Genomic DNA, 25,201 nt, shown 5'->3' on the forward strand with positions numbered 1-25,201 from the left:
TATATTCACTACGAGAAGTCCAAGTTTAATTCTAAGCTTTGGAAACATCCAGTATAAGTTGAGGTTATTAATGGATGTTAAGACTATGGAGAGTGTCTTTACATTTATGTGCTCATTGGCATTATAGTGATGGCTCCTAGAAAAAGTCAAGTGAGAATCTTTGGGAAAGCTGATTTATGGTTTTTGTACCTACCATGTACGAGGATTTATGTAGGTGAATTAAATATAAAACCATTTAACCCACAAACAGCCTTGAGAAGCAGTATCATTTAGCCTGCATTTCACTGATTACTAATGAGGCCAAGTATCTTTTCATGTTTGTTTATCATTTGGCCTTTCTGTTTTGTGAAGTGTCTGTTAAGTCTTTTGAACATATATTATTATTATTTTGGATTTATAGGATTTCTTTATTATTCTACCCATTACTACTTTGTCAGTTAAAAATGAGGCGAATCTCCTTTCCCACTTCCTGGCTTTCATTTTTTTAAACTCTGTATCATTATTTCTTTTTCTGGACACATATTCTTGATTTTAATGTGTCGGATTTACCCATCACCCCAAATAACTATGGGTTCTGGTAGGTTACAGCAACCCCTTTACTCACCAGACCTCTTCTGCCAGAATTTTCTATTTTGTGTGATGAAGCCTTCATCTTTACTTGTGTTTTGCCCAGTTCCTGGATTTCAAGTGTTAAATTAATCATTTAAATAATGACCTCTACTGTTCTCACACACTGCCAGTGGAGAATTATGGTCACTTTTATAATTTATCAGTCAAGACCAGAAATAAATATTTGTAGAATGAATATATTTATTAGAATCTCTATTAAATAGGACTAGCCAAACTTAAGAAAGATATAAATAAAGTCAAACTTTGAATATGGTAAAATTTAGACATTTTTGAACTAGACTTACACGACATCCTTTCTCAATATATTCATAGCTTTTCCTTAATGTAGTCTTTCTCGTTTGAAAAAAAATCAGTTTATGGATTTAAAAAAGCCTTTTATTTTCTCTATATCACTCAAACTTCATGATATCTCCAGACCTCAAAGTGTCTCCCAGCTTATAACAACTTTCTTATTGGATTACTCTTTATTGCTCCTAAAGAAGTCATCAACTTTATACTGAGTATGTCTTCAATAGATGTGCCTTGTTGATTTAATAGAGAAGCATATATTTTTGTTTAATTTCTGTCTCTGTCTCTGTTTTTCTCTGTCTATCTGTTTCTCCCTCTCTCCGTCTCTGTGTCTCTGTGTCTCTCTCTCTTTCTCGTCTGTCCCTCCTATTTTATCCCACAACACAGAAGGATTCGGTGGTCCTCCCTCCTTCTCTTCCTGAAATTCCCTCTCCCTCCCACTGTCCCCTCCCCCAGTATGATTCTCTTATGATTTATTTTAGTTCTGAAGTACTGTGATTTTCAGTTTTATAGTGGCAAGCTAGTATCGCAGGTTCCTGACTCAGAGCGTTGTCCGGCATCTAGAACTCTACTTGATGAAAGGAAAAGCGAGCACATTGTCTTCCTAGATGAAGGATCACAGCTCATCTGCATTGTACAATGACAGTCTTACCTGATGTTACAGTAGAAGCTCAGGAGATGTTCGTTTCAAAACAAAGAAATGAAAGGATGCATATGAGACCAGTAAGTTAGGTCATTGCAGTGGGAGGAGTCTTTAGAATTTTCTGAGTCATCAATCAAATATTATTTCTTAAAGTTCTAGGTTGAGCATTTTTTGGAAGGCCACTAAGGCAAACATTTTTTTCTGAAGAAATACATTGGGAATAGATAAATGTTGAACAATTAGACTTTATTTTCCTTAGAAACAGAATGTGTTCCTCCTGCTCACGTATTTCCCAGGCAGATTTTGTTTTTGTTTTCTCTTGTTTCTGAAAATCAGACATGCCAGACACTTGATTAAAATAACATTTATACTTTTTATTTAAACAGATGAAATTCAAAAAACCGTGGTAACTTTTATCCAGAGCATGAATCAACTCATTGTTTTGGCTCAATCTGGCATAGGCCAACCATATGACTGAGCTGTGTAAGCTTAAGCAAAACAAATTTTTTCCAAGTTCTTGCTTTTTTAAAAAATATCTTGGGTAGTGAGCTTTCATTTTGGGATAATGAACTCAAAAGTATAAAAATAATATTATTCTGAAAAAGTATCTCAAAAATTTTAGAATCTTGAATTAAAAATTTTAACTCAATGTCTAATCATTCTAATTGCTTTAAAGATAAGCAGTAAGACTTCAGCACTGGGCCCATTTGGACCTCTGCTTGTAATGGGCGGGATCACATTCCATAAGAGAATTAGGAACATTTCAGAGTCTTTCCTGAGTGAGCAAGAGGTTTCTGTTTCTGTTCCTTCTTCTTGAGAAGTCTTCACAGGATGGATAGTGAAAAGGACATCCATTTATTCACAGAGAAATTAGAAATGGGGAACTTTTTGACCACTTTTTTGAAAAGGCTCATAATAGGTGGGACTCCATAGTTTCCAATTTGGAAGAAGTTTTGCAGAAATCGCTAACCATGATTCCTTGAAACTCACAAAAGAGCAAAAAAGGAACTGACTTCATTCACATTTCAAACTCAATGATTTCATAAGTTACAAAGTGATTTCAGAGCATAAGGATCATTAAAAATCTGTAACATATATTTTCCCTCTAAGTTTAATTTTTAAAAAGCATTGTCTGATAACTTGATCTACGCTCATGTGCTTATTCATTCATTTGACAAATATTTGAGAGTCACTGTTGTAAATACTTGGGGCACATTAGTAAATAAAAAAGACAATGATTCATTTCTTCATGGAGCCAAACTTCTGGTTGAAGGAGACTGATAATAAATAGTCAACACAGTGAGTAAATTATCTGCTGTGTCAGTAGAAGCAGTAGGGCTGGGTGAGTAAGGAGGGATTAGGAATGATGGTGATCAGGTTATGGCAATGAATACGGTAGCCAGGACAGGCCTGAGTAAGAGCTGAGATCTGAGCAAAACTATTGAAAAGTCACATGAGAGTCAGCCAGTTGGATATTCAGGGAAGCAGTTTTCCAAGCAAAGGGAACACTTAGAGTCAAGATCTCCTTGACACATGGGTAGCAATGCAGGAAGGCCAGTTTGGCTGGAGCAGGGTGAACAAGATGAGCTTAGCAGGAAATGAGCTTGGAGGGTAGTGGTGACTGTGCTATGTAGGACCTATGGGCCAGTTAAGGACTTTGATGTTTTGAGTTACTTAGGGAGATCTGGGGAGTTTTGAGAAGAGAAGTGATGTGATCGATTTCCACTTTTAAAAGGACCGCTCAGGCTGCTGTGTGGAAGAGACCCTGGGAAGGAGGGGGTAAGCAGAGAAGCAAAGACACCTAAGGGAGGCTGTGCAATAAGCTAGGGGGAGAACTGGTGGTGATTCAGATCAGGGCACAGCCAAGAAACGGGATGGTCGGATTCTGAGCATAGCTGGAAGGGAGACCAGCCAATAGGCGGATCAGATATGAGAGAAACTGAGAAGATAAATATTTATAATCCCAGTTTCAAGCTGCTCATGCAGATTATTTTTACATGGCAGTCCTCCTATTTTGATGCTTTTCAGAAGTACTATTCATTTATATACAAAGGATAAAAAACATCAGCTAAAGCAAACCAAAGAAGCAGTAAATAAAACAAACCCTGCGAACTGTGGCCCAGTGGCCAGCGGCAGAGGAGGAAGTCAAAGATTAAACAGAAAGGGTAGAACCAATTTTAGAAATCCAAATTTAATCTCAGCAGCATGGATCTTGCCCAATTGTTTACTAAAAGTCACTTGACCTTTCAATATGTACTATACAAAACAATAGAAACAATTGCAAGTGAGATAGCTGCATGCAAAATTACTGGTGACTATGTGTACAAGGAGAAGATAGAAAAATTCATTCTCCCTCCTCATAAACTCTATGGTTGAGCATTTAACTAATTTTAAGACTTTTCTGAAATTAATTTTTACATCTTTGCCTCTTGCTTTAACAGTTCGTCTTTTCAGCCTACTGCTCTGGCAGTCCATCACAAGACGCGGAGCTATCTCTCATCCTCTCTCACGCTTTCCATTCCCACTGCCACTGCCTAGTTGGGACCTGCATCAGCTCTTGCCCACGTTGTTGAAAGAGCAGGCTCTTTTTCCCTCTCTGTCTCTAATCTCTCTCTCCTCTTAAAAATTGCTTCTGACTTGGTCTTCCTAAAGTACACTTCTGATAATATTGATTCACCTGCATGAGACCTCCTAGTGAATTCTCATTGCTCATCAAATTCATTCTCAACTAGTTTGCTTGGTATACAAGGCCTCAGGGTTTACTTCAAACTGCCATGACAGTCTTGTTGCTGATTCCTCCTTTGTCACCAGCCCAATAAACTGCCTGCTATTTCCCAAAAGCTGTCCAGACTTTCCTGCTCTGGCACCTGTATTTGTAAAGTTTCTCCAATTGCAGGAACCATTCGCTCCCACCCCAATTCTGCCTTCTAAATATTTTTCAAGGCTGATTCAAATGTGACTTCCTTCCTTAAAGCATTCCTAGTCCTTTAAATCAGGATAACCCTGCCCCCTTCTGAATTCTTTATATTCCTATAGTGCATACGGTGCATTGTTTTTGGCACTGTTTTTAAGTTATCATCTGCCTTGTAGATGTTGTGTGTCTGGTTTATTTCTCTGATTACTAAATTCTTAAAGTCAGAGGCAGCATTGAAAATCTTTTTTTTTACCCAAAACATTTATAGCTATGCCTAATATTTAAAGCTCAATAAATACTTAGTTAATGAACTAATAAATGGGCAAGTAGGTGATGATTGTGACTTTATCCATGCCCTTCACAGATTTGTCACTCTAGAACTAGTTTTCCCATGTGAACTAGAAACTTACTACTCTACATGTGTCCGGTGCTTTCATATGGCTTTGAGAAGGATAATTTCATTTGACTCTCACTAAAGTCCTATGTATTAGTTTTACAAAGAAGTCTGTTTCCAGAGAAGTAAATACAACTGTCATAAGTAACATTTGCTGGCTCAAATTTACCTTTTATAAGAATATTTTTTATGTTATCTCATTTGCTCCTCTATATAAATCTGAGTCAGTCAAGCAGGAAGCCAATACAGTTTTTTGTGTATCAACCATGTGCCAGGTACTGTTACTGCTTATCCCCTTACGGGATGCGGAACTGAAATAGACAGTGTCTCTTCCCTGGAGCATCTTAAGTTCTAAGTTGAGGAAGAGACACAGTTAATTTGGAATTAAAACAGTCTCAAGTACTGATGAATGCTATGAATAAGATGAAATAGGGTGATGTGCTTGGAAGTTGCTGGCGTTGACGGTAGAAAGGATATTGCTTTGTCTATGACCATCTGGGAAGCCCACTGAGGATGTGATATTTGAATTGAGATCAAAATGGTGGCAAGGAGGCAGTTAACCAAAAACCCACAGAGGGAGCCTTTCAGGCAGAAGGAACCAGAGATATGCTCAAGGGAAGGAAAGAAGGCCAAAGAGGCTGGAAAGGAGGTGGGGGTGGGGAGTGGAAGGAGATGTTGCTGGAGGGGAAGGTAGGGGTCCATGTAGGCCTTCTTAGCAATAATAAAGACTATGGCTACTTTCCTACCTGTGATGGGAAGTTATTAGACGATTTTCAACAGGAAAATATTGTGATCTGTTTTATGTTTTATAAATACTCCAGCTGATGTTCAGAGGATGGACTTGGGTGAGGAGGGGGTGAGCAATAGTGGAGGCAGCAGTCAATACAATAGGACTTGGAGGTAAAGTGGCATCTGCAAGGTCACTTGGCTGCTAAGGATGGGGATGAGAAGTATGCCCAAGATCATGCAGAAGGTCAGTGACAGATGGGGTGAGTGTACTATACAAGGTCTTCAGGTTTTTAGAGTAATGCTTCTATTAGCATATGGTAGAAATACAAACACAGTACTTCCCAAGGCTTAATAGCAATTGACTAATTTGCTTTTATTAATATGGCCAATAAAAGGAAAGAAAAGTTGCATATTTTCCTTTTTTTCTAATTTGGTTTTGTTATGCTTAGTCTTAAGTTATTCCTGTATTTTTTTTTCTCATATACTTTGACTAATGTTGCTTAAGATTTATATGCTGACTTATTTCTTCCTAATTACAGATTTTTGGTGGCCATTTTAAATTATTTTTCCCCATGTCAAACTTGTGTTTTTAAAACAATTCAAGGAAAAGTATTTTAGAGCTAATCAGCATTTGAACTAAGCTTCTTCGATGAGTAAAAATGTCTTATACAGAAAATGAGAAAAAGCAATATTGTTTTTAATTTAATCATATACATAGTCTCTTCATTAAAACTAAGTCTTGGGGCTGGCCCCGTGGCCGAGTGGTTAAGTTCGCGCGCTCCGCAGCAGGCAGCCCAGTGTTTCGTTGGTTCGAATCCTGGGCGCGGACATGGCACTGCTCATTGGACCACGCTGAGGCAGCGTCCCACATGCCACAACTAGAAGAACCCACAACGAAAAATACACAACTATGTACCGGGGGGCTTTGGGGAGAAAAAGGAAAAAATAAAATCTTTAAAAAAAAAACAAAACAAAAAACTAAGTCTTTAAAATGTCTTTAATTTTATCATTAAAAAATAAAATATTTAAAACACAAATGTTCTGGAATGAATGAAACGACATGCAGTTGTTACTCCCTGATAAATAAAATAGTAATTTTGTTTGAGATTATGAGAACGTTTTGTAGGAGTATTCGCATCGCAATCAGTAAGTCAGCGCTAGATCCTGGAATTAGGTTAAACCATCCATAGCAACTTTACAGAGAATTTCAGGAGAATTTTACAGAGAATCTTCTTTTCAATAAGAGACTGAACCACTCTGGGCTGTTTTTCTTCACATAGCTGGCTCTCTAGACCACTCTTTGTTGGCATTAATTTATTACCAACTATGTGTCAGGCACAAATACCAAAAATGGAAATATAAAGATGATTAAAACAGCCTGTTCTCAAGTAACTCACCCAAAGTGATAAACCAGTCCATCAGCAATTACTGAACATATTAGTTAACAAATAAAATGCTATTCCATCTGGTATAGTAGAACTAAGCCTGGGAGCACCAGGCAAAGGTACCTCACCCTGAGGACACTGGAGAAGGCTTCCTGGAGGAGCTGGCCCTTGAACTGACACTCAGAGGACAGGCTTGTGTTAGCCAAGCAGGGGTTGTGGAGAGGAGAGACTGTCAATCCCTTCTACCTTCGTTTGACTTGCAGTGGGAAGTTTTATGAATATATGACATGGATGGTTCATGCAATGCACTGAGCTAAAAGTCCTGTGTGACTTGTGGCTATTGGTAGCTACAGAATGGTAGAAATAATGGACTTTGATTTAGCACCACAGTATTTATAAAGCACATTTCCACACTGAATCCTCTGCAATGGCACTCCAGGTTCACTTCCATTTGTGTTTAGTCAATCTCTCTTCTTATGAAAACTCCCTCTGACCTGACAAGCATCATCTTTTTCTCATTTTCCTTTTCTTTCTCTCTAGTTCTTCTCTTCAGTCCCTTTTATTTTTTGCTTACTCTTCGTTTTTCCATTTAAAAATCAAATTTATAGATGTTATGTGGTGCTAAACAAATGGATTCAATGCATTTGCACTGTGTTTGAGCAGTCCCACCAAAAGGAAACACTGCACAGAAATTTCTGATGCTCATTGAATATGTCTTTCCTTACTTGTTTAAGCAGAGTTTTGAGGTTCAAAAAGGCTTATGGAAAGGGCAACAGCAACTGCGTGCACAGTTTTTGCTCAAAGAGCCTGTTTTGCTACATCAAATAACAGTAGTATGAGCAGGAGCAACAGGAAAAGCTTGCGCTTGGTCTCTTTTCAGAAAAGGAAGCTGATCCCACTGAAGCCAAGTTTTACTAAAATAGCTCACAATAGGGGAACAAGTCAAGACTGGGCCTGAGTGGGTATTTTTGTTAGTATTTACTTTGTAGATCCTGCTAACGTGTAAACAAGTCTTGGCATTTATTTGGACAGTTTGGGGATGTGCATTACCTTCTCCAGATACCTGGAATTTTATTTAGTGAATTTCAGATCTTCGATCTCTTTGTTGTTAAATGGTCTGAGTTGCCAAGCTTGTCGGCACATTCCTGAATGGAAAGTTCTCATGTTTGCAAATATGTGATTATTAGGAAGATGTGTGTGATGAATTAGCATCTTAACTAGATATTTTAATGTCATGCTACTAAAAAGTGGATTTATTGATTATTTGAAAATTCATTTCTCATATTCAGCCAACACACTTTCGGTAAATATTGGCTTTTTTCATCAGAGCTCAAAGCTTAGAATTCTTGGGACAATTCTTGAGAACATGTTGGTTTGGATCCAAGGCAACCCTTCTGAGTTAGTTTGCAATGATTCTGAGGTTTAATGGAGAGGATTCTAGTTTGCTGTTTGGCTGCCTCTCTCTAACAATTCACTGCCTTGGAGTTTTGAATGCTTGAAATTGATAGGAGTATCCCCTAGGATGACATGGCAAAACTGACCACAAAATGCCTTCTCTGTCTTATCTGCCATTGGAGATATAGGGTGACCCATAGGGCACTGGTGTCTAGATTTTTGGATTTTATTGACCAATAAAATTAAAAATGGAGGAACAACATATAGTTACCAAATCTCTGTTTTGCTATGCAAGACATTAAAAAAAATGCCCAAAAGACAAAAACCATCAATATTTTCCAAAAGAAAGCATATGTTTTAACATCAAAATGTAACAAGAATAAAATCTCTGAATAAATGAAGTCCTTCCCAAGAGAGGATGATTGGTGATTATTACATTGATATTTTCTCCACTGACTGGTGAAAATTTTGCTAAGGATTGTCATTCATCCTTGAATTTTATGTTAGAAACTGCTTTAAGAAGATCCTACATCATCAACCCGCTTCTCATAGTCTGTGGTGCAGTTTTTGCTTTCTCTTTAATGAATTAGGAGCCTGCAAATGTATTCTTGTCTTCTTTGGTGAAAGTTTATTAAAATTTTCATTATTGAAGAGTGAGTGAGTTAACATTATTTCACCTGACTATGTAGTTATGAGCTGATACTAATCACGTGCTAAAGAATGTGTGAAAGGTATTTGACGGTTTAAATGTTTGTGCTCTGCTCGTATCACTGGTCTCCACTCAGTTAATATAATTTTGCTTCCTGTCTGGCTTCAGCTTTTGCTTCCTTTCTCTGGATCACCTTTCTCAAGAGTTTTTGCTTAATCAGTGAGAATTCAGTGACAGATTGCAATCTACTTTTTTTCAAAGTATCCTTCGGTATTTCAAAAAATTCCCCCAAGGGGTCTTTTAAGTTTCTGGAGAGCATTAAAGAATAGGGTAAATCATGACATGGAGACTTTTCAGGTCCTGGAACAGTGAATACATAGTTATACAAATGGGTTTTGGAAAATGGCAACCTAATGCCTGCCATACAGATATAAATATCGTACATTTTCTTTTTGACTCATATCATTGGCCACTTTTTGAAACGCTGGGATACCTTCATTGAAAATGAAAAGTAGAGAATGTTGGCTTAATCATGATTCATTTTATTCTTTTTTGGTTTTATTTGTGAAAAACAGTCTGCACAGCAGTCATCTTCATCTTCACCCAAATTGAGTGGAACATCATCTTCTTTCTCTTCCCGGGAAAATACAATAAAGACACCCAGCAGTCTGTCTTCCCCTTTACCTAAAGAAAGACAGTCTTGGATCGACCTGGTTAATAGTTCATCTGCTGCTGAAGATGTGGGACAATCTATAGCATTTGCTGTGCAGGTTCATTCACTGGCACCCTGTGAGGCAAACAGTTGCAAGGCCCTGGAAAACAGCTTTTCCACATCAGAAAGCGAATTTTTGAACTCTTTATCTAGTGACGACACTTCTTCACTGAGTAGCAACCTGGATCATCTTACTGTCCCGGATAAGCCTACTGGATCAAAGACCATGGACAGAGGTAAACCAAGAAATTGTTTATTTTTCTTTGGAGAATGAATATTCGTGTGTGGATGTGGAACTCTAATATGTATATTTGTAAAAAGAATGTTTAAAGTCATGAATGATGATTCAACAAGTAAACAGTCAAGTGGGGCTAGGCCCCAGAGCTGCTTCTGTAGAGGAGTTTGCATGTGGAAACCTCCAGCTTCAAGGCCGTTCATTACCCACTGTAAGTGTCATTAACCAAAATGCTTATGACTATGTGCTCACAAAATACTGGTACTTTTCCACCAATCTGAGGGAAAGCTGGGCTCTTTTTTTGGCCCTATGTACTATGTTTTGGAGCTTGTGGCGCTTAGATCAGGGTTCTGAAGACTGATGTTTATAGCATCACCTCCATGGTTCCTAACAAACATGGAGCAATGACCTAGCCTTGACCATGACAGCAGAGGAGGTCTGGGTCCTAGCTAGTCGGCTCCTGAAGATGCCCCTGTGGTTAACAGGAACACAGACAATTTGCATACACTTTAGAAGGAAACATTAGAACTTTTAAACACAAAGGGGAGCACAGCTTGTGCCTTTGAAAAAAACTTTTTAAGTCATAGCAAAGGAAAAAGTTAATGGAGTGCGGAAAGTAATAATGTGAGCTTTCTTAATACTCTTTGATGATTGATCCTTATGTTTTATTCAGACTAATTTCTTTCATTATTAGTTTTCAGTCAAGATGTTTCTTTTCTGATGGTCTGTGCCTTATTCATTCTGGTGTAAAACAAGCTTATCTAATAGAAGATACTGAGCAGTGAGAGAATGATGAGTTTGGTTTACATTTTTTTAGCATACTATTAAGAGGAAGTTGACCAGCTAAATTTCCATGATACCTAGCCAGAGTGGCCCAATGACGTAGATGACTACTCTCTCCTTTGCCTTGGCCTAATCAGGGAAATTGCTGTGAAGTTCCCAAATTTTCAGATAAACCTATTACTTTAATATTTAATAACAGAGTAATTGAGGCCAAGGATTATAGTTGCAGACCCAGTTTTGTGTGTGTGTACAGTATTTTAAAACATGTGAATTTGAATGCTCAGCCTAGAAACTATTCTGGAAGTCACCCCAGTTGTCACCATTATCTGTTGCCTTACCCGAAGATGCTTCACACAGTTGAATTACCTGCCTGTCCTCTGATGCCATTTTCATTTGATACCCCTAATTTAGGCCAACGGTTTACTTTACATTAGAAAAAGTGAAGTAAATGAAGTCATTGGCAAAATAGCCTATTTCTAGAGGTCAATGATGTGGGATGGGAGGAGAATGGAAATACCTTTGAGGAATCAAGTGGGGATCAAGATTGGACTGCGAGAAATGGAAAACAGAGACTCAAGCTGGCCTCAGGCTTATGCAGTGCTGTCATGTAGAAGAAGTAGTGGGCTTAATTTGTATCTTCTGGGAAGTACAAAACTGATGCAAATTTTGAGGTCAGTGGTGCAGGTAAAAGGAAGTAGTTTTAGGTTCAGCACAAGAAACTTCTTTTTAATGTTGAGAACTGTTCAAAATGAATAGGCTCCTTGGAAAGTAATGCATTCCATGTCATTAGAGGTGTTTACTCGTTCTGAGATAACCATTTTCATTGGGAATTAATTGCATGTTGCATATTGATCATAGTTTTTGTTCTTATGCGGATATGCTGAAGAGAGAATTTAAATATCTTGAACTAGGTGGCCTCTAACTTGATACTTAGAAGATCCTTCCAGATATAGGACTGATGGAGCTAAAGAAAATAATGAAAAGTATCACATCTATTCTTTTCCTGATAAAAACTCTTACTTTAATCCTTGGGCCATAAATAGAACTAAAAAGTTTCATGCATGCATACACACACACAGACACACACATAGCACCCCAGGATAAGGATGGCTTCAAAGGCAAAGTAGAGAATAAAATTACGTTTGCATTTTTTTCCTAAGAGATAACCCTGCAGATTGAATTTTCCTTTAGGACAAATAACCTGAGAGTCATGGGAAGATGCAATTCTGGTCCATTTCTAAGTGTCATTCTGGGAATGCATGTGCTGTAGAGCCTGGCTGGGTCTCAATAGCTCTTTTAATCTAAGAAGAAAGGAACCTGGTTTTTTAAAATTTTGAGTTAAGTGTAGAATAGCCAACGAAATCTGTATACTTCTTCAAACAGCTTGACATGAAAGTATTCTTCTTGGTAGACAAGAAGAAAAAATAAAAGTATTTTTCCCTCACTGATTTGTCGGCAGTTGCCATATGTTACAAGATTTTTGCTGATGATTTTCTCTTGCTGCTGGGGATTTGGTTAAATTCCCAGAAGAGTTAAACCGCATAAAGTCATTGCTATGGAAACAGCACCCCAGTCTTTGCTTGTGTTTGCGATGGCTTGCTCTTGAGTTGATCAGATTGTGTATTGTGCTTTTTTTTTTTTTATGTGTGTGTGTTTCTGTGTTGGAGAAGAAGGTAGATTTTCATTTTTGCGACTTCTAAAAATTATTATTTTTTAGCCGTCAATTGGAAAAAAGAAAAGCCCTGAAATTCCTGTGTCTGAAATATTGTTCAGGGTGTTTTATGACAGGGATTTAAGTTTTGACATGGTCCAAGACAGGAGTTAGGATTTTAAACTAAGTCCCAGTCTCAAGATGTGTCTGCTGGAGAAAGAGGATTTAGCCTGGAAAATATTCTGAAAGGTTAATAACCGAGTCCTGAAACAAGCAGGCAGTATGTATTTTAGCCTTTTTTCTATTTAGACAGTGAGAGAAATATTTTGCAGTTGGTATGCAATTAAAATTGTGGTTGCTAGAATTTTATACTGAATTTAAATACTCTTTTAGACATTTCTCCCCTGCAGTGTAAGCTATTAACAAAATGCAGGGTGTTAATTGCATCCTATTGCCATTCTACATTGGGACTTCCAGAGTTCCAGAGCTCTCAGATGCTTCACTGAGTCTTTCCACAAACAAAGTGGGAAAAGAGGTGATGAGGTTAATGGAATGTTCATGTCAGCTCAGTTTTGCTCTATACTGTTTCTTTCTTTTGTGAGAATTTATTTGGCGCATGACTTATGCCTCTGTGATGATGACCCACATTGTATGTCTCTACTTACATTATGCTGACAATGGGGAGACGATTTTACCTATAGTTACTCCACGAATGGAGTGACTATACCCCAGATGCAGAAAAGCTGAATAACCACTAATAATATTAATACCTAATTTATGCAAATAAATTGTCAAGTACGAATGCAGCCAGAATGCATCTGGGAATCATGTTGAACAAAAAACACTTTTAATGAAGAGACAAACATGCTAGAGCGTGCATGACATCTCAGGAAAGTGACATAAATGAGCCAGATTTTAGGATTTAGCAAACATTACCAAAAATTTTATACAATCTGAGTGTGAAGAGTACAGATGCTATATTATTTTAGCTAGCTACTTCAGATGTTGCTGTAGGAGTCATGTGGCGTGTCTTTTTATGAAGCCAGAAGATAATAAAAAGAAAAAGTTGAATGCTGAACTCTATTAAATTTAGTATTATTTTTATTATTCTTTGGAGTTCCTAACATGTACTCATATACTTTGTGCTAACAGGAATACAAAGATGAGCAAGATACAATTTCTGGTCTAAAAAATTATAACATCTAATGGAGAGAGTGGGAGGAATAAGACTCATTTAACAAAAGAAAGCGGAGTCAAGTAAGTGCCACAGAGAGACACAGAGTACCTGAGGGATTTAAAAGAGAGCAGGGACTCAAAGTACAGACGATTCACATCTAAGTGATCTAAGACGTGATGTAAGTGGGAGCATCTGTGCATAGAGAGGGGAGCCATGGGAAAGAGGGATGGGAAAGAAGTTCGGATGATGTCAAATATTGGGCTAGTCATTAGTTTATTTCAGTAGATAACGGATGGCCATTTCTAATCAGGGTAATCATATAATTGGAGCTATACTTTGGAAAGGTTATGTTAGCTTTAGAATTTGGGGTAGAAGAGTATAGTGGTAATTGGAAATTAGAAGAGTTAGGAAAATTTTGTAATGCTGGGGTGGCAGTAGAAATAGGAAACAAAAGACAGACTTGAGGGGTTCCATAGCATGCCTATCAAGGTAGAGACTCATCTTGGTCTTTGTATCTCTGTTACTTAATTTAGTCCCTAGAAAATTTCCTAGTGATTGTATTTTTTGAACTATAATTTGAGAAGTGATCTGAAAACAGGAATAAATATTTGCTATTAGGAAAATCTTGAATCTATAATTGTTGACCTCAGTGGCATTGACCTCAGGCATGGATGATACACTACCTGCTTTCTCTGATCCATGCCCAGTGGCTGAATATCCCTAGAAGATGCTATGAAATAATGCTGACTACGTTACCTGAAAATTTGTGCAATATAAGTAGGTCATTTGTAGGTCTCAGAACTTTATCTCATCTTTTTTTTAAATTACTTCGTATATCTTTTTCTGAGGCTAGGAGCTATGAGTGGAAGATGATGGGGCAAAGGTTTTGAAGATGGTGACGAGGATAATCTAGATTTTGGAGGTTTGTAATCATAGAGGGGCAGTGACAGTTTGGAAGAAGTAGGAGAAGGAAGGAATTGGAGGTCATAACCAAAGATGAAAGATATGTAAATTCAGAAGAGAGAGAGTGTGAATAGGAAAAAGAGGATACTTTTACTCAGAGAGAAGTAAATTTACAGGTGAAGATTTTATAGGTGAAGCCTTTGAAATTAGCCGTGTTTGACATCCCTTTTAATGCTATGCTACCAGAGCTGTGTTTTAACAATAACTTTTTGTTTATATAGAGTATGGAAAACAGCACTGGGAGAAAAAGTACAGAACATTTTCATATTTGATGGTAGAATGATTTCTAAGTCAACCTAACTTGAGCCAAATTGAGGTGCGAAGGTTTATCCTCGCTATCGGTCTGGCAGTGATGCAGAAGTTCTTATTACATTATGTGGTCAGGTGGACGAAAATGGTTTTGAAAGTTGTCAAATGTCTTCAGTTCTTTTCCTTTCTTATATCTTCTTCCTGTTTTTGATTAAATGTTTGATTTTCTTGTTCTTTTCATGACTCTTTTCATATTTACATGCTTCAGCGTTTCTTTTGTTTCATAGAGATTTTTTGTTATGGTGAAATATATGGTATATATCAAAAAGTGTGCATATACATAGATAGATAGATCCCATGTAGCCACCACTCTGGCCAAGAAATAGAGATTAGCCAGAATTCTAGAAGTGCTTGTGAAATCCTTCCTGTGTAACCGGAATTGGTTCATTTTCATTGCTTTATAGTATTCACTTGTTTTAATATACCACAAAAAAATATATCTACTAAGGATGAACATTTGTTTTTCCAGTTTTGGGCTCTTATGTAAAATGCTTCTATGAACATTCTTTTTTAAAAAAATTAATAGACAACTTTTTAGAGCAGCTTTTGTTGTACACAAAAATTGAGCAGAAAGTACAGAGAATTTCCGTATATTCTCTCTTCCTCTGCACATTTTCCTCTATTATTAATATCTTGCCTTAGTGTGATTTACTTGTTACAACTGACAACCAATATTGAAACATTTTTATTAACTAAAGTCCATAGTTTACGTTAGGGTTCACTCTTTGTTCTGTATAGTTCTATGGGTTTTGACAAATGAGTGATGTCATATATCCACCATTACAATGTCATATATGATAGTTTCACTGCCCTAAAAATCTCCTGTGCTCCATCTATTCATCTCTTCCACTCTTTCCCCAAGCCCCTGACAACCACTTATCTTTTTGCTCTCTCTTTAGTTTTATCTTTTTCAGAATATCATATAGTTGGAATCATATAGTATGTAGCCTTTTCAGACTGGCTTCTTTCACTCAGTAATATTCATTAAAGTTTCCTCCATGCCTTTCTGTGGCTTGATAGTGCATTGCTTTTTATGGCTGAATAATATTCCATTGTCTGGATGTATCACTGCTTGTTATCCACTCACCTATTGAAAGACATCTTAGTTGGTTCTAAGTTTTTGAAATTATGAATAAAGCTGCTATAAATATGTGTGTGCAGATTTTTGTGTAGATACAAAATTTTCAACTCATTTGGGTAAATACCTAGGGGTGTAATTGCCGGATTGTGTGCTAAGACTATGTTTAGCTTTGTAAGAAATACCAAATTGTCTTCCAAAGTAGCTATACCATTTGCATTTCCATCAGCAATGAATGAGAATTTCTATAGCTTCACATCCTCACCAGCATTTGGTCTTGTCAGTGTTTTGGATTTCTGGCATGCTAGTAGGTGGGCAATGGTATCTCACTGTTGTGTTAATTTGGAATTCCCTAATGATACATAATGTTGAGTGTCTTTTCATACGCTTATTTGTCTTATTTGGTGAGGTGTTTGTTGAAATATTTTGCCCACTTTTTATTTAGATATTTGTTATCTCATTGTTGGGTTCTTTGTATGTTTTGGAGAGAAGTCCTTTATCAGATATGTGTTGTAAATGTTTTCTCCCAGTCTGTGGCTTGTTTTTTTCATTCTCTTCATGAAAATTCTTATGCATGTATCATGATCCACATATGCCTGAATTTCTCTAGGGGTGTATACCTTGGAATGGAAGTGCTGGCTGTGTATATGCCTATCTTTACCTTTTCTAGACAATGACAATTGTCTCCTAAATTGCTTGCACCAAGTCATCTCTCTCCAGCCTGAGTGCTAGCTTTCAAAGCCCCACATCCTCACGAGTAATGTCGGACTTTTAAATTTTGCAAAATTGGCAATCTTGATTATCAGTTAGCATATTTTCAGATGTTTGTTTTCACTCTTTTACCTGTACTTCTTGGATTGCTTTTGTTTTCCCAACGGATTCAGAGGAGTTTATATATTCTGGATACTCTTTCGTTGGCAGTTGTATGTATTGCCAATATCTTCACTTTTTGACTTCTCTTCATTTTTTAATGGTGTATCTTAATGAATAGAAGTCAGTTTGAATGTGGTCAAATTTATCAATGTTTTTCTTTATAGTTAATGCTTTTTTGTCTTCATCAAGTAATTTCTCCCTAGACTGATACTATGACGAAGATAACCGCCATATTCTATAAACTTTAATCCACTTGGAATAATTTTTATGAGTGCCATGAATAGGATACAACATCATCTTATTCCACATGCATGTGTAGTTTTCCTAGTATTGTTGATGTAAAATCCATCCTTCTCCCGGACATCCACATGGGTCCTCAGTGCCATCTTGGTTATAAATCCAGTGCTGTTGCTTCTAAGACTTCTGTCTATCCATTGGGCTATTTTTTCTACCTTGGCTCATACCACTCTTTTTAAAAGTGAGTCTTAATACCTGATAGGACAGGTTTTTCTACCTTGTTTTGTTTAAAGAGTGTTTCAGACACTCTTAGCCATTTTATCTTCCATACAAATTTTAGAATTACCTAGTCAAGTTACATACACATGCGTACACACACACACGACACTTTCCGACTTATGTTTTAAAAGGATTGCTCTGACTCTTTTGTGAAGGACAGACAGTAGGGAGCATTGGTGAAAGCAGGTTGGTCAGCAAACAAGCTGTTGCAACTGGTGGTTCAGGTGAGAGATGACGGTGGCTTGTCCTAGGGCAGTGGTACGGGTGGAAGATGCTCAGATGCTATGTATTTTTCAGAGAGCTGGTGGGATTTGCTGATGTGAGGTTTGACAGAGAGAGAGAGAGAGTCAAAGATGATTCCAAGGATTTTGGCCCAAAGGACTAAAAGAAAGGAGTTGTCATTTCATGAGATGGGAAAGACCTACTGTTGGAGGTATGAATCAAGAATTTGGCTTTGAACACATTAAATTTGAAACACTGCACAGAAATCCATGTGAAGATGTCAAGTAAGCGGTTGATATATGTGTCTGGAGATCAGGGGAGGGCTTGGAGATGTACAATAGGTAATGACCTCCCACCTTTTGTTAGGTGACATTTGATCTGAGAACTGAATGGCAAAAAAGAACCTACACATGTGAACCACAGCTGGCAAAGTACCTAGACAGAAAGAAAATAAAGTATAAGGGCTTGAGCACTGAAACAAATTTTGAGGTCCAGAAACAGAAGGAAATCCAGTGTGGCTGGAATACAGTGGGCAGGGGAAGCACAGGAAGAGATTGGAGAACTTGGTCACAGCTGGCTTATGTGGCAATTAGCAGATCCTGTAAGGTGTTTGGGTTTTGTTCTAAGTGCAAGGGGATGTTTTTGGAGGAATTGAAGCTGGGGAGTGTTATGGTGTGGTTTATATTTTTAAAAAATCACTGCCCTACATGGAAAATGGATCTTAGGAAGCTGAAGTAGACCAGTTATGTAGTTGTTGAAACAGGCTAACAGTGAAATGATGGTGGCCTGGACTAAGGTAGTAGCAATGGGGGAAGGAGCAGGAAAAAAATACACATATTTGGGATATTGTAAACATAAAATGTAAGAATGTAAGATTCATGAAATTCTTGCCTATTTTAGTCTATCTCTAGTTTCTAAAATGCACTGCCCTAGCACACAGTGGACATTCAAAGAATATTTGATGGATGAATTGAATAAATGTATGGATCAAATGTGTAGGGGAAAGAAAGGCATCAAGGATGAGTCATAAGTTTTCCAGCACATCCAGTCTCCTGTATTATTAAATATAATTGCAACTATGTAGGATTGTTATCATTTCCTGGAAAAAGGTTTGCAGGTAGGAATGTAATGGTTGTATTTAAATATGCAACTCTAAATATGTACACTGAGGGTTTTCTATAAGGCGAAAATAAGGGTGTTATGCAAGTAATTATAGATCACACTAAACTGTAGTCATAGAGATAAGGCAAATAGAGCTCCGTCTTAAAAGGCAAGAGCATTTATCTGCTCCAAGCCTTCATTTTCTGCTTAGTGAAATTGACATAGGTAACTTCTTCCTTCCTCTCGCTTCATTGTTCCTGTCCTGAAGTGGCCCCGTCCATTCCTCCGCTCCTTCTGAATCTTCCATTTTTATATTTTGCACTCACTTGTCTCCATCACGGATCCACATGACTGATGGATCCAGCAGTTTGTGGAGTCAAGGTCGACATATTTATCTACAGTGCATTGGATTTTTATCCCTGGTTTTAGGCAATTTTCTGACTTTTTTTTTCCCATTGAAACTCCACCTCACAAATATATTTTAAAAAGAAAGAAAAACCTGGCCAAATGCCTTTTTTGTGTGCATGCCAATATTTTTTTGTTTTTTTAGGATGTGTTCAGATATAGAAATTTTATGTCTACTTTAAATATTTCGCCTAATCCTGGGTGCTCATAGGATTGTAAGAATTCATTTTACGAAGAAATGGAATCTTTGTTTAAAGAATGTAAAGCTTGATGTAGTCCCATTTGTTCATTTTTTCTTTTGTTTCCCTTGCCCGGTCAGACATGGGACTTGAAAATATGCTGCTAAAACTGATGTCAAAGAGTGAACTGCCTATGTTTTCTTCTAGAAGTTTCATGGTTTCAGGTCTTACATCCAAGTCTTTAATCCATGTTGAGTTGATTTTTGTGCATGGTGTAAGGGAATGGTCTACTTTCATTCTTTTGCATGTGGCTGTCCAGTTTTCCCAACACCATTTATTGAAGAGACTCTCCTTTCTCCATCGTATGCTCCTGGATCCCTTGTAGAATATTAGCTGTCCATAAACGTGTGGGTTTACTTCTGGGCTCTCAATTTTGTTCCATTGATCTGTGTGTCTGTTTTTGTGCCAGTACCATGCTGTTTTGGTTACTACGGCTTTGTAGTATATTTTGAAATCAGGAAGTGTGCTACCTCCAGCTTTGTTCTTTTTTCTCAGGAATCCTTTGGCTATTCGGGGTCTTTCGTCATTCCATGTAAATTTTAGGATTCTTTGTTCTATTTCTGTGAAAAGTGTTGTTGGAACTTTGATAGGGATTGTGTTGAATCTATAGATTGCTTTAGGAAGTATGGACATTTTAATGATGTTAATTCTTCCAGTCCAAGAGCACAGAACATCTTTCCATTTCTTTGTGTCTTCTTCAATTTCTTTCAACAATGTTTTATAGTTTTCGGTGTACAGATCTTTCACCTCTTTAAAAAAAAAAAAGCAAATGTAAAGCTATTTATGAGATGCTTGGGCAGTGGACTCAACCTAAGAGTCTTTCCAAAAATCACTGCCAAACAATGCAATATTAACAAAACAAAAGAACAACATTAAAGATCGTCCAGTAAACTGTTCTTATCAGTAAAAGGAGTAATACAGTAGAAGAGCATTGAGTTGGCTTACTTAACAGAAACATCAAACACCCAAAAGAAAATAGGTACATGACTCTGGCAGAGAAGGTAAAGTTAATATAGAAAAATGAGGGGAATAAAAATGAAACAACTGCTCTTCTCTCAGACTTGAAAGAGCACAAGTAAAAATACTAGCTTTATAGTTGGATGCTCTCTCTCAATCTGATTTCTCACTGGTACCATTTCTTTTGTCTGCCATCTTGTTTTGTTTTAATCACCTCTCTTCCAACTACCATTCTCCCAACTTTGTGTTCTCTATTTCTAGGCACTTAGACCTTTGTTTTACGCAGGGCCAGCTTACCATGACTGTGACTCTTACCTTCTGATCCTGATTGGAACTGGTTCGTTATCCCCAGGTGCTCAGTTCAAATGCCCAAGCAGAGAATCTGATTATCCAGCCTGTGTCTTAGGTTGCTGGCCAGCTTGTAAATTTCCTGTCCTAGGTTCTGGTCCCTGTGGCCCTGTGAAAACTGAGTTTGAGGTATAAAACCTGGGTGCCTTAGAAGCAGAGGCTCTGAGTGGAGATTTTTCCTTTGGAAGATAGAGTAGTGGGAGCAGGGATCTGAGCCTTGGCCTGTCCAGTCTAACCAGCTACCATCTGTGTATTGCCTGATTTGAAATCTTCTTCACTGAGCATTATTCAAAAGAAAGCACATCAAGTATAATTATAGTATAGCATAGTGTGCAAGGCTATGAGCTTTGGTCATAACCTAGGTTTGTCTCCTTGTGACTTTGGTCAAGGGTTTCTATCTTTCTATGTCTTGACCTTCTGTCCTTTATATCAGGGTTAATAATACTTTCCTCATAGGGTTGTTACAAAGATAATGAGATAATGTTGGTGTAGCAGTTAACACAGTGTTTGTCACATAGTAAAAACTCAGTACCTGATAGCTATCTTTCTGCAGCAGACGCAGAAATAGGTGATCTCTGCCTCAAAGTTATACTATGCTAATGTTCTTGCTTAGTACTATCCTTACTGTTAAAACGAGTTGTCCAGATTTATCCTTGTTATATAATTTAAATTTGTCATTACGATCCTGTTTTTTGCTACAATATAATGTAGAGTTATCAGAATCACTAATTAAAGGAAGCCTGTAAAATACTTTTGATCTTTTGGCATCAGGTGCTATAATAAATAACGTTCATAAAGTCTTAAAGGCTATAGGTAATGTCCAAATGACTATGCAGTTATTTCTTCTCTCTGTAACAAGTGCCTTCCATCGTCTTCCTTTTGCAAACACTTAAAACATCGTACATGAAACAGGGAATACTGTTTTCCACCTAAGCTATTCCAAGTGTTTCATGTTTGGGAACTAACATTACCTTCCTTGGGACATCATTTAGACTTTTCCAATCTCAAAAAGGTTTCCTTTCAAATTCTGATATGAAATATAGTATATGAGTTCCCCTCCGGTCTCCTGAAGCCAGCATTTATGTTCTGAAGAGAAAATAAAAACCACATTCTAGAAAGCACAAGGAAACACCAAAAATAAGATAGCGGGGGAGGCAAAGTTGAAAATACAGCATTTAAAGAGATAATCTGCATACAGTGTTCTCAACAGCCAAATTCTGGACCTACTGGAGCATGCCTGTCCTGTCAGAAGCAGACAATAGGCTGGGATACGTAGGAGGATGAGAAGGGAGTAGCACATTCATTTGACATAATCTTGGAAAGGAGTGAACTTCTAACCATTAGTTAAATCTTGTTTTGTCTCGTTTGCTAATGTCACCAAGAAAGATCTTATTAAAAAATCAACAACACCATTCCTCTCTTGAGTCTAAATCATTGGATTGTTGACTTAAGTTTGGGGAAAGTTTGCTAGCCTTGAGACTCAGCAGTTCTGGCATCACCTAGGAGCTTGTTAAAAGTTTAGAATGTCAGCACTATCCCAGACGGACTGAGTCAGAATCTGCATTTTAACAAGATCTCTAGATGATTGTTTGCCTGTTAGAGTTTGAGAAGACTGGCTTAGAAGCCCACGGGCCTGCACAGTGTGGAACTGAGCTTTTACTCTTACTTCCATCACTGATTTACATCTTGGAAAGGTCACTTACTGGTTTTCAAGAATCCCCACTTTTTTCTCATCCATAAAATAAAAATAGTTTTTATCTTCCTTGGCAAACACAGGGAGGCTAGATGAGATAGACTATAAAGTGCCTCATGTGGTGAAGGGAATTAAAGTCCTGCTATTTTATGTTAGAAGAGTAAAATATCCTCTTGAGAGGAAGGATAGCAATTGCATTAGAAACACTTGACTGTCAGACAAGATTCGTTTACGTTGCTCCAGAAGACAAGAGAGGTGGAAATAATTAACTTGGCTTCTGTTTCCAATGGAAGAGAGACCAGTGGTCTTTCCTGCCAATCTTTTTTTCTGGCTCTTTTTACAATCTGGTAAAATGCGAGAAATAATCTAGTGCTTTCTAATATGAAATTATAATTTAGAAAAATATTTAGATAAAAAGATGAGAGGGAGATTTAAAAAATATTACTTTATGGAGAAGCCTCTTAAAGGTACAGGGATAGCCCTGCTGAGTTAACAAGCCAGCGCTAGTCTTCCCTATAGTGATTGCAAAGGACTCTCACCTCTGCTTTGGGGTCAGGTGCAAGCTGTGTTTTATTGTGCACTTAGACACTTTGGGTTCTCTTTTGTCCTATGATTCTGTTTATCATCTGCTTCCATTATTATTGGATGCTCATTTTACAGGCCTGTGAAGACGTAAGCATCAGCCATGAGCAGCCGTAAAAACAATATGACGTCCCTGGCTAGTGGACATGGTTGGATCACAGGTGTGTCCCCTGAGTATCTAGTGGTATGTTGTACATCTCTCAGATTATGACACAAAAAAAGCCAATAAGTGTATTTTCTTGACTCCAACCATCATCATTTATTATTTTATTGTCCTTATGGTTGCAGGTGATTCCAGAATCAGGTTATTAGAGGTCAGACCTATAGTCTTTCAGTTTCAGGATTCCTCTGAGAAGAGATAGATGGCTGAGAGGCAAGAACATAGTGGTAATTTGCCATTCATTTTTTCCTCCATTTCTCCAACAGCTTTACCCTTATCTGAACGTACTCACTCCTTATTATTATCTCCAGTTTCTAAGTGAATCCAAACAAAGTGTTCATTTTTTGGATGTTATTTGGTCATATTTTAGGTGAATTCTGTACTAACTTTCAGTACTCTCAACAAGTCCACTTTATCTTGTTAAAGTGTGTTAATTTTAAAGTTCCACTTTTTCTTGGAAGATCAAGTTATACACACGCACACACACACACACACACACACTATACAGGCATTCACACTCCACACACACAGGCATAACCATGTCCTCATGGCTAATACACCAAAGTTTAAGTTAGGGTAAGGAATTTGTGTGTGTGTGTGGAAGACAACCTCTGATGTCTTTAACATAAAGATAATATCTACCTATATAAATATATTAAATAGTAATAAAATTATCCCAAATGGGAGTCCTATTTATTTTTCATTTAGGGAATGTATTTTATGCCATGTTGTTCTAAAATTCTAAAGATATTTTCCTCTTTACCAATTTAATATCTGTTGAATTAGATGTGTGGTCTTAATATAATCATTTTACTCTAACATAATTACAAATTAATATATTAGTCAAAAGTAATTTTATTTTCTATCACAACCTTTAGTAGCACAACTGAACTGCTTGTGGAACACAGAGAAATTTAAAGGATCTATTCTATTTATCTTGTTATATACTTGTTTGGTTTGCTTCTTGAAGTTTGTTAAATATATATCACTTACTTAAAAAACACTGTGATACCAAACGCTGTGTATTTAGGCTTTCTTCAAAGTTGATTCCTACCTGCCTAGCTTTAAAAAAAGACATACAAAATTATCATCTTCTTGTATATCTGAACACTTCCAGAGTCCTCAATTCTGATGTTCTCTCTAAGAGTCAGATGTCTTTTCATTTAAGTTTCTTAAGATTTCCTAATGTCTCCAGCTTAACTCTTGGGCTGTTACCATGCTTAGTATTTCTCCTGTGCAAGTATCATCAGTTATCATGATAATCTCATAAAAGCCTACGTTTTTTACAGCTTTATTGAGATATATTTCACACAACATAAAACTCACACATAAAAATGCACAGTTCAGTGGTTACTATACTCACAGTTGTGCAGCTCTCTCCACAATCTGAGAACACTTTCAACATCACGGAAAGAAACTCATCCACATTAGCTCTGATTCTCCTTTCCTGTGCCCAGGCAACCACTAATCTACTTTCTGTCTCTATGGATTTGCCTATTCCAGACATTTCATGTAAATGGACTCATACAGTATGTGGTCTTTTGTGGCTGGCTTATTTTACTTGGCAGAATGTTTTCAAGGTTCATCCATGTTGTAGCATGTATCAGTACTTCATTTCTTTTCATTGCTATCCATTCTTCAGTTGATGAACTTTTAGGTTGTTCCAACCTTTTGTCTCTATGAATAGTGCTGCTATGAACATTCAAGTACAAGTTTTGTGTTAATGTATGTTTTTAATTCCTTAGAGTATATACCTAGGCATGGAATGGCTGAGTCATATAACTCTACATTTAGCATTTCGAGGAAGCGCCAAAGCGTTTTCTAAAGTGGCGGCTCCATTTTACATTCCCACCTGTAATGCATACAGGACCCAGTTTCTCCGCATTCTTCCCCACACTTAATTATTGTCTGTCTTTTTCATTTGCACCATACTGGTCGGTGAGAAGTAGTATCTCACTGTAGTTTTGATTTGCGTTTCTCTAATGACGGATGTTGTTGTGGATCTTTTCATGTGCTTATTGACAGAAACCCATTGTTGATGTTAGCACATGGCTTGAACCAAAATGTCTAATTGTGTTCAAATGTAATTTTGAATATTTCCCCCTTTTTTGAGACTGTTTCGGTAGAGAACAAAGAGGTTTACTGACCAATGCTGTAATTAGTCCGTAGT

The 25,201-nt window shown here is 37.3% G+C and overlaps 1 protein-coding gene across 8 annotated transcripts in view; it reads left to right on the top strand.

The window, feature by feature from the left end:
- Positions 1-25,201, top strand: part of IPCEF1 (interaction protein for cytohesin exchange factors 1) — a 171,673-nt gene that overhangs the window by 131,178 nt on the left and 15,294 nt on the right. For all 8 annotated transcript variants that reach the window (XM_008529096.2, XM_008529099.2, XM_008529097.2 and 5 more), the window contains one exon: positions 9,603-9,975. In XM_008529096.2, coding sequence (XP_008527318.1) covers positions 9,603-9,975 — 373 coding nt within the window. The remainder of the gene's footprint in view (positions 1-9,602; positions 9,976-25,201) is intronic.

The sequence above is a fragment of the Equus przewalskii genome, chromosome 32 (assembly GCF_037783145.1).
Source record: "Equus przewalskii isolate Varuska chromosome 32, EquPr2, whole genome shotgun sequence".
Taxonomy (NCBI): domain Eukaryota; kingdom Metazoa; phylum Chordata; class Mammalia; order Perissodactyla; family Equidae; genus Equus; species Equus przewalskii.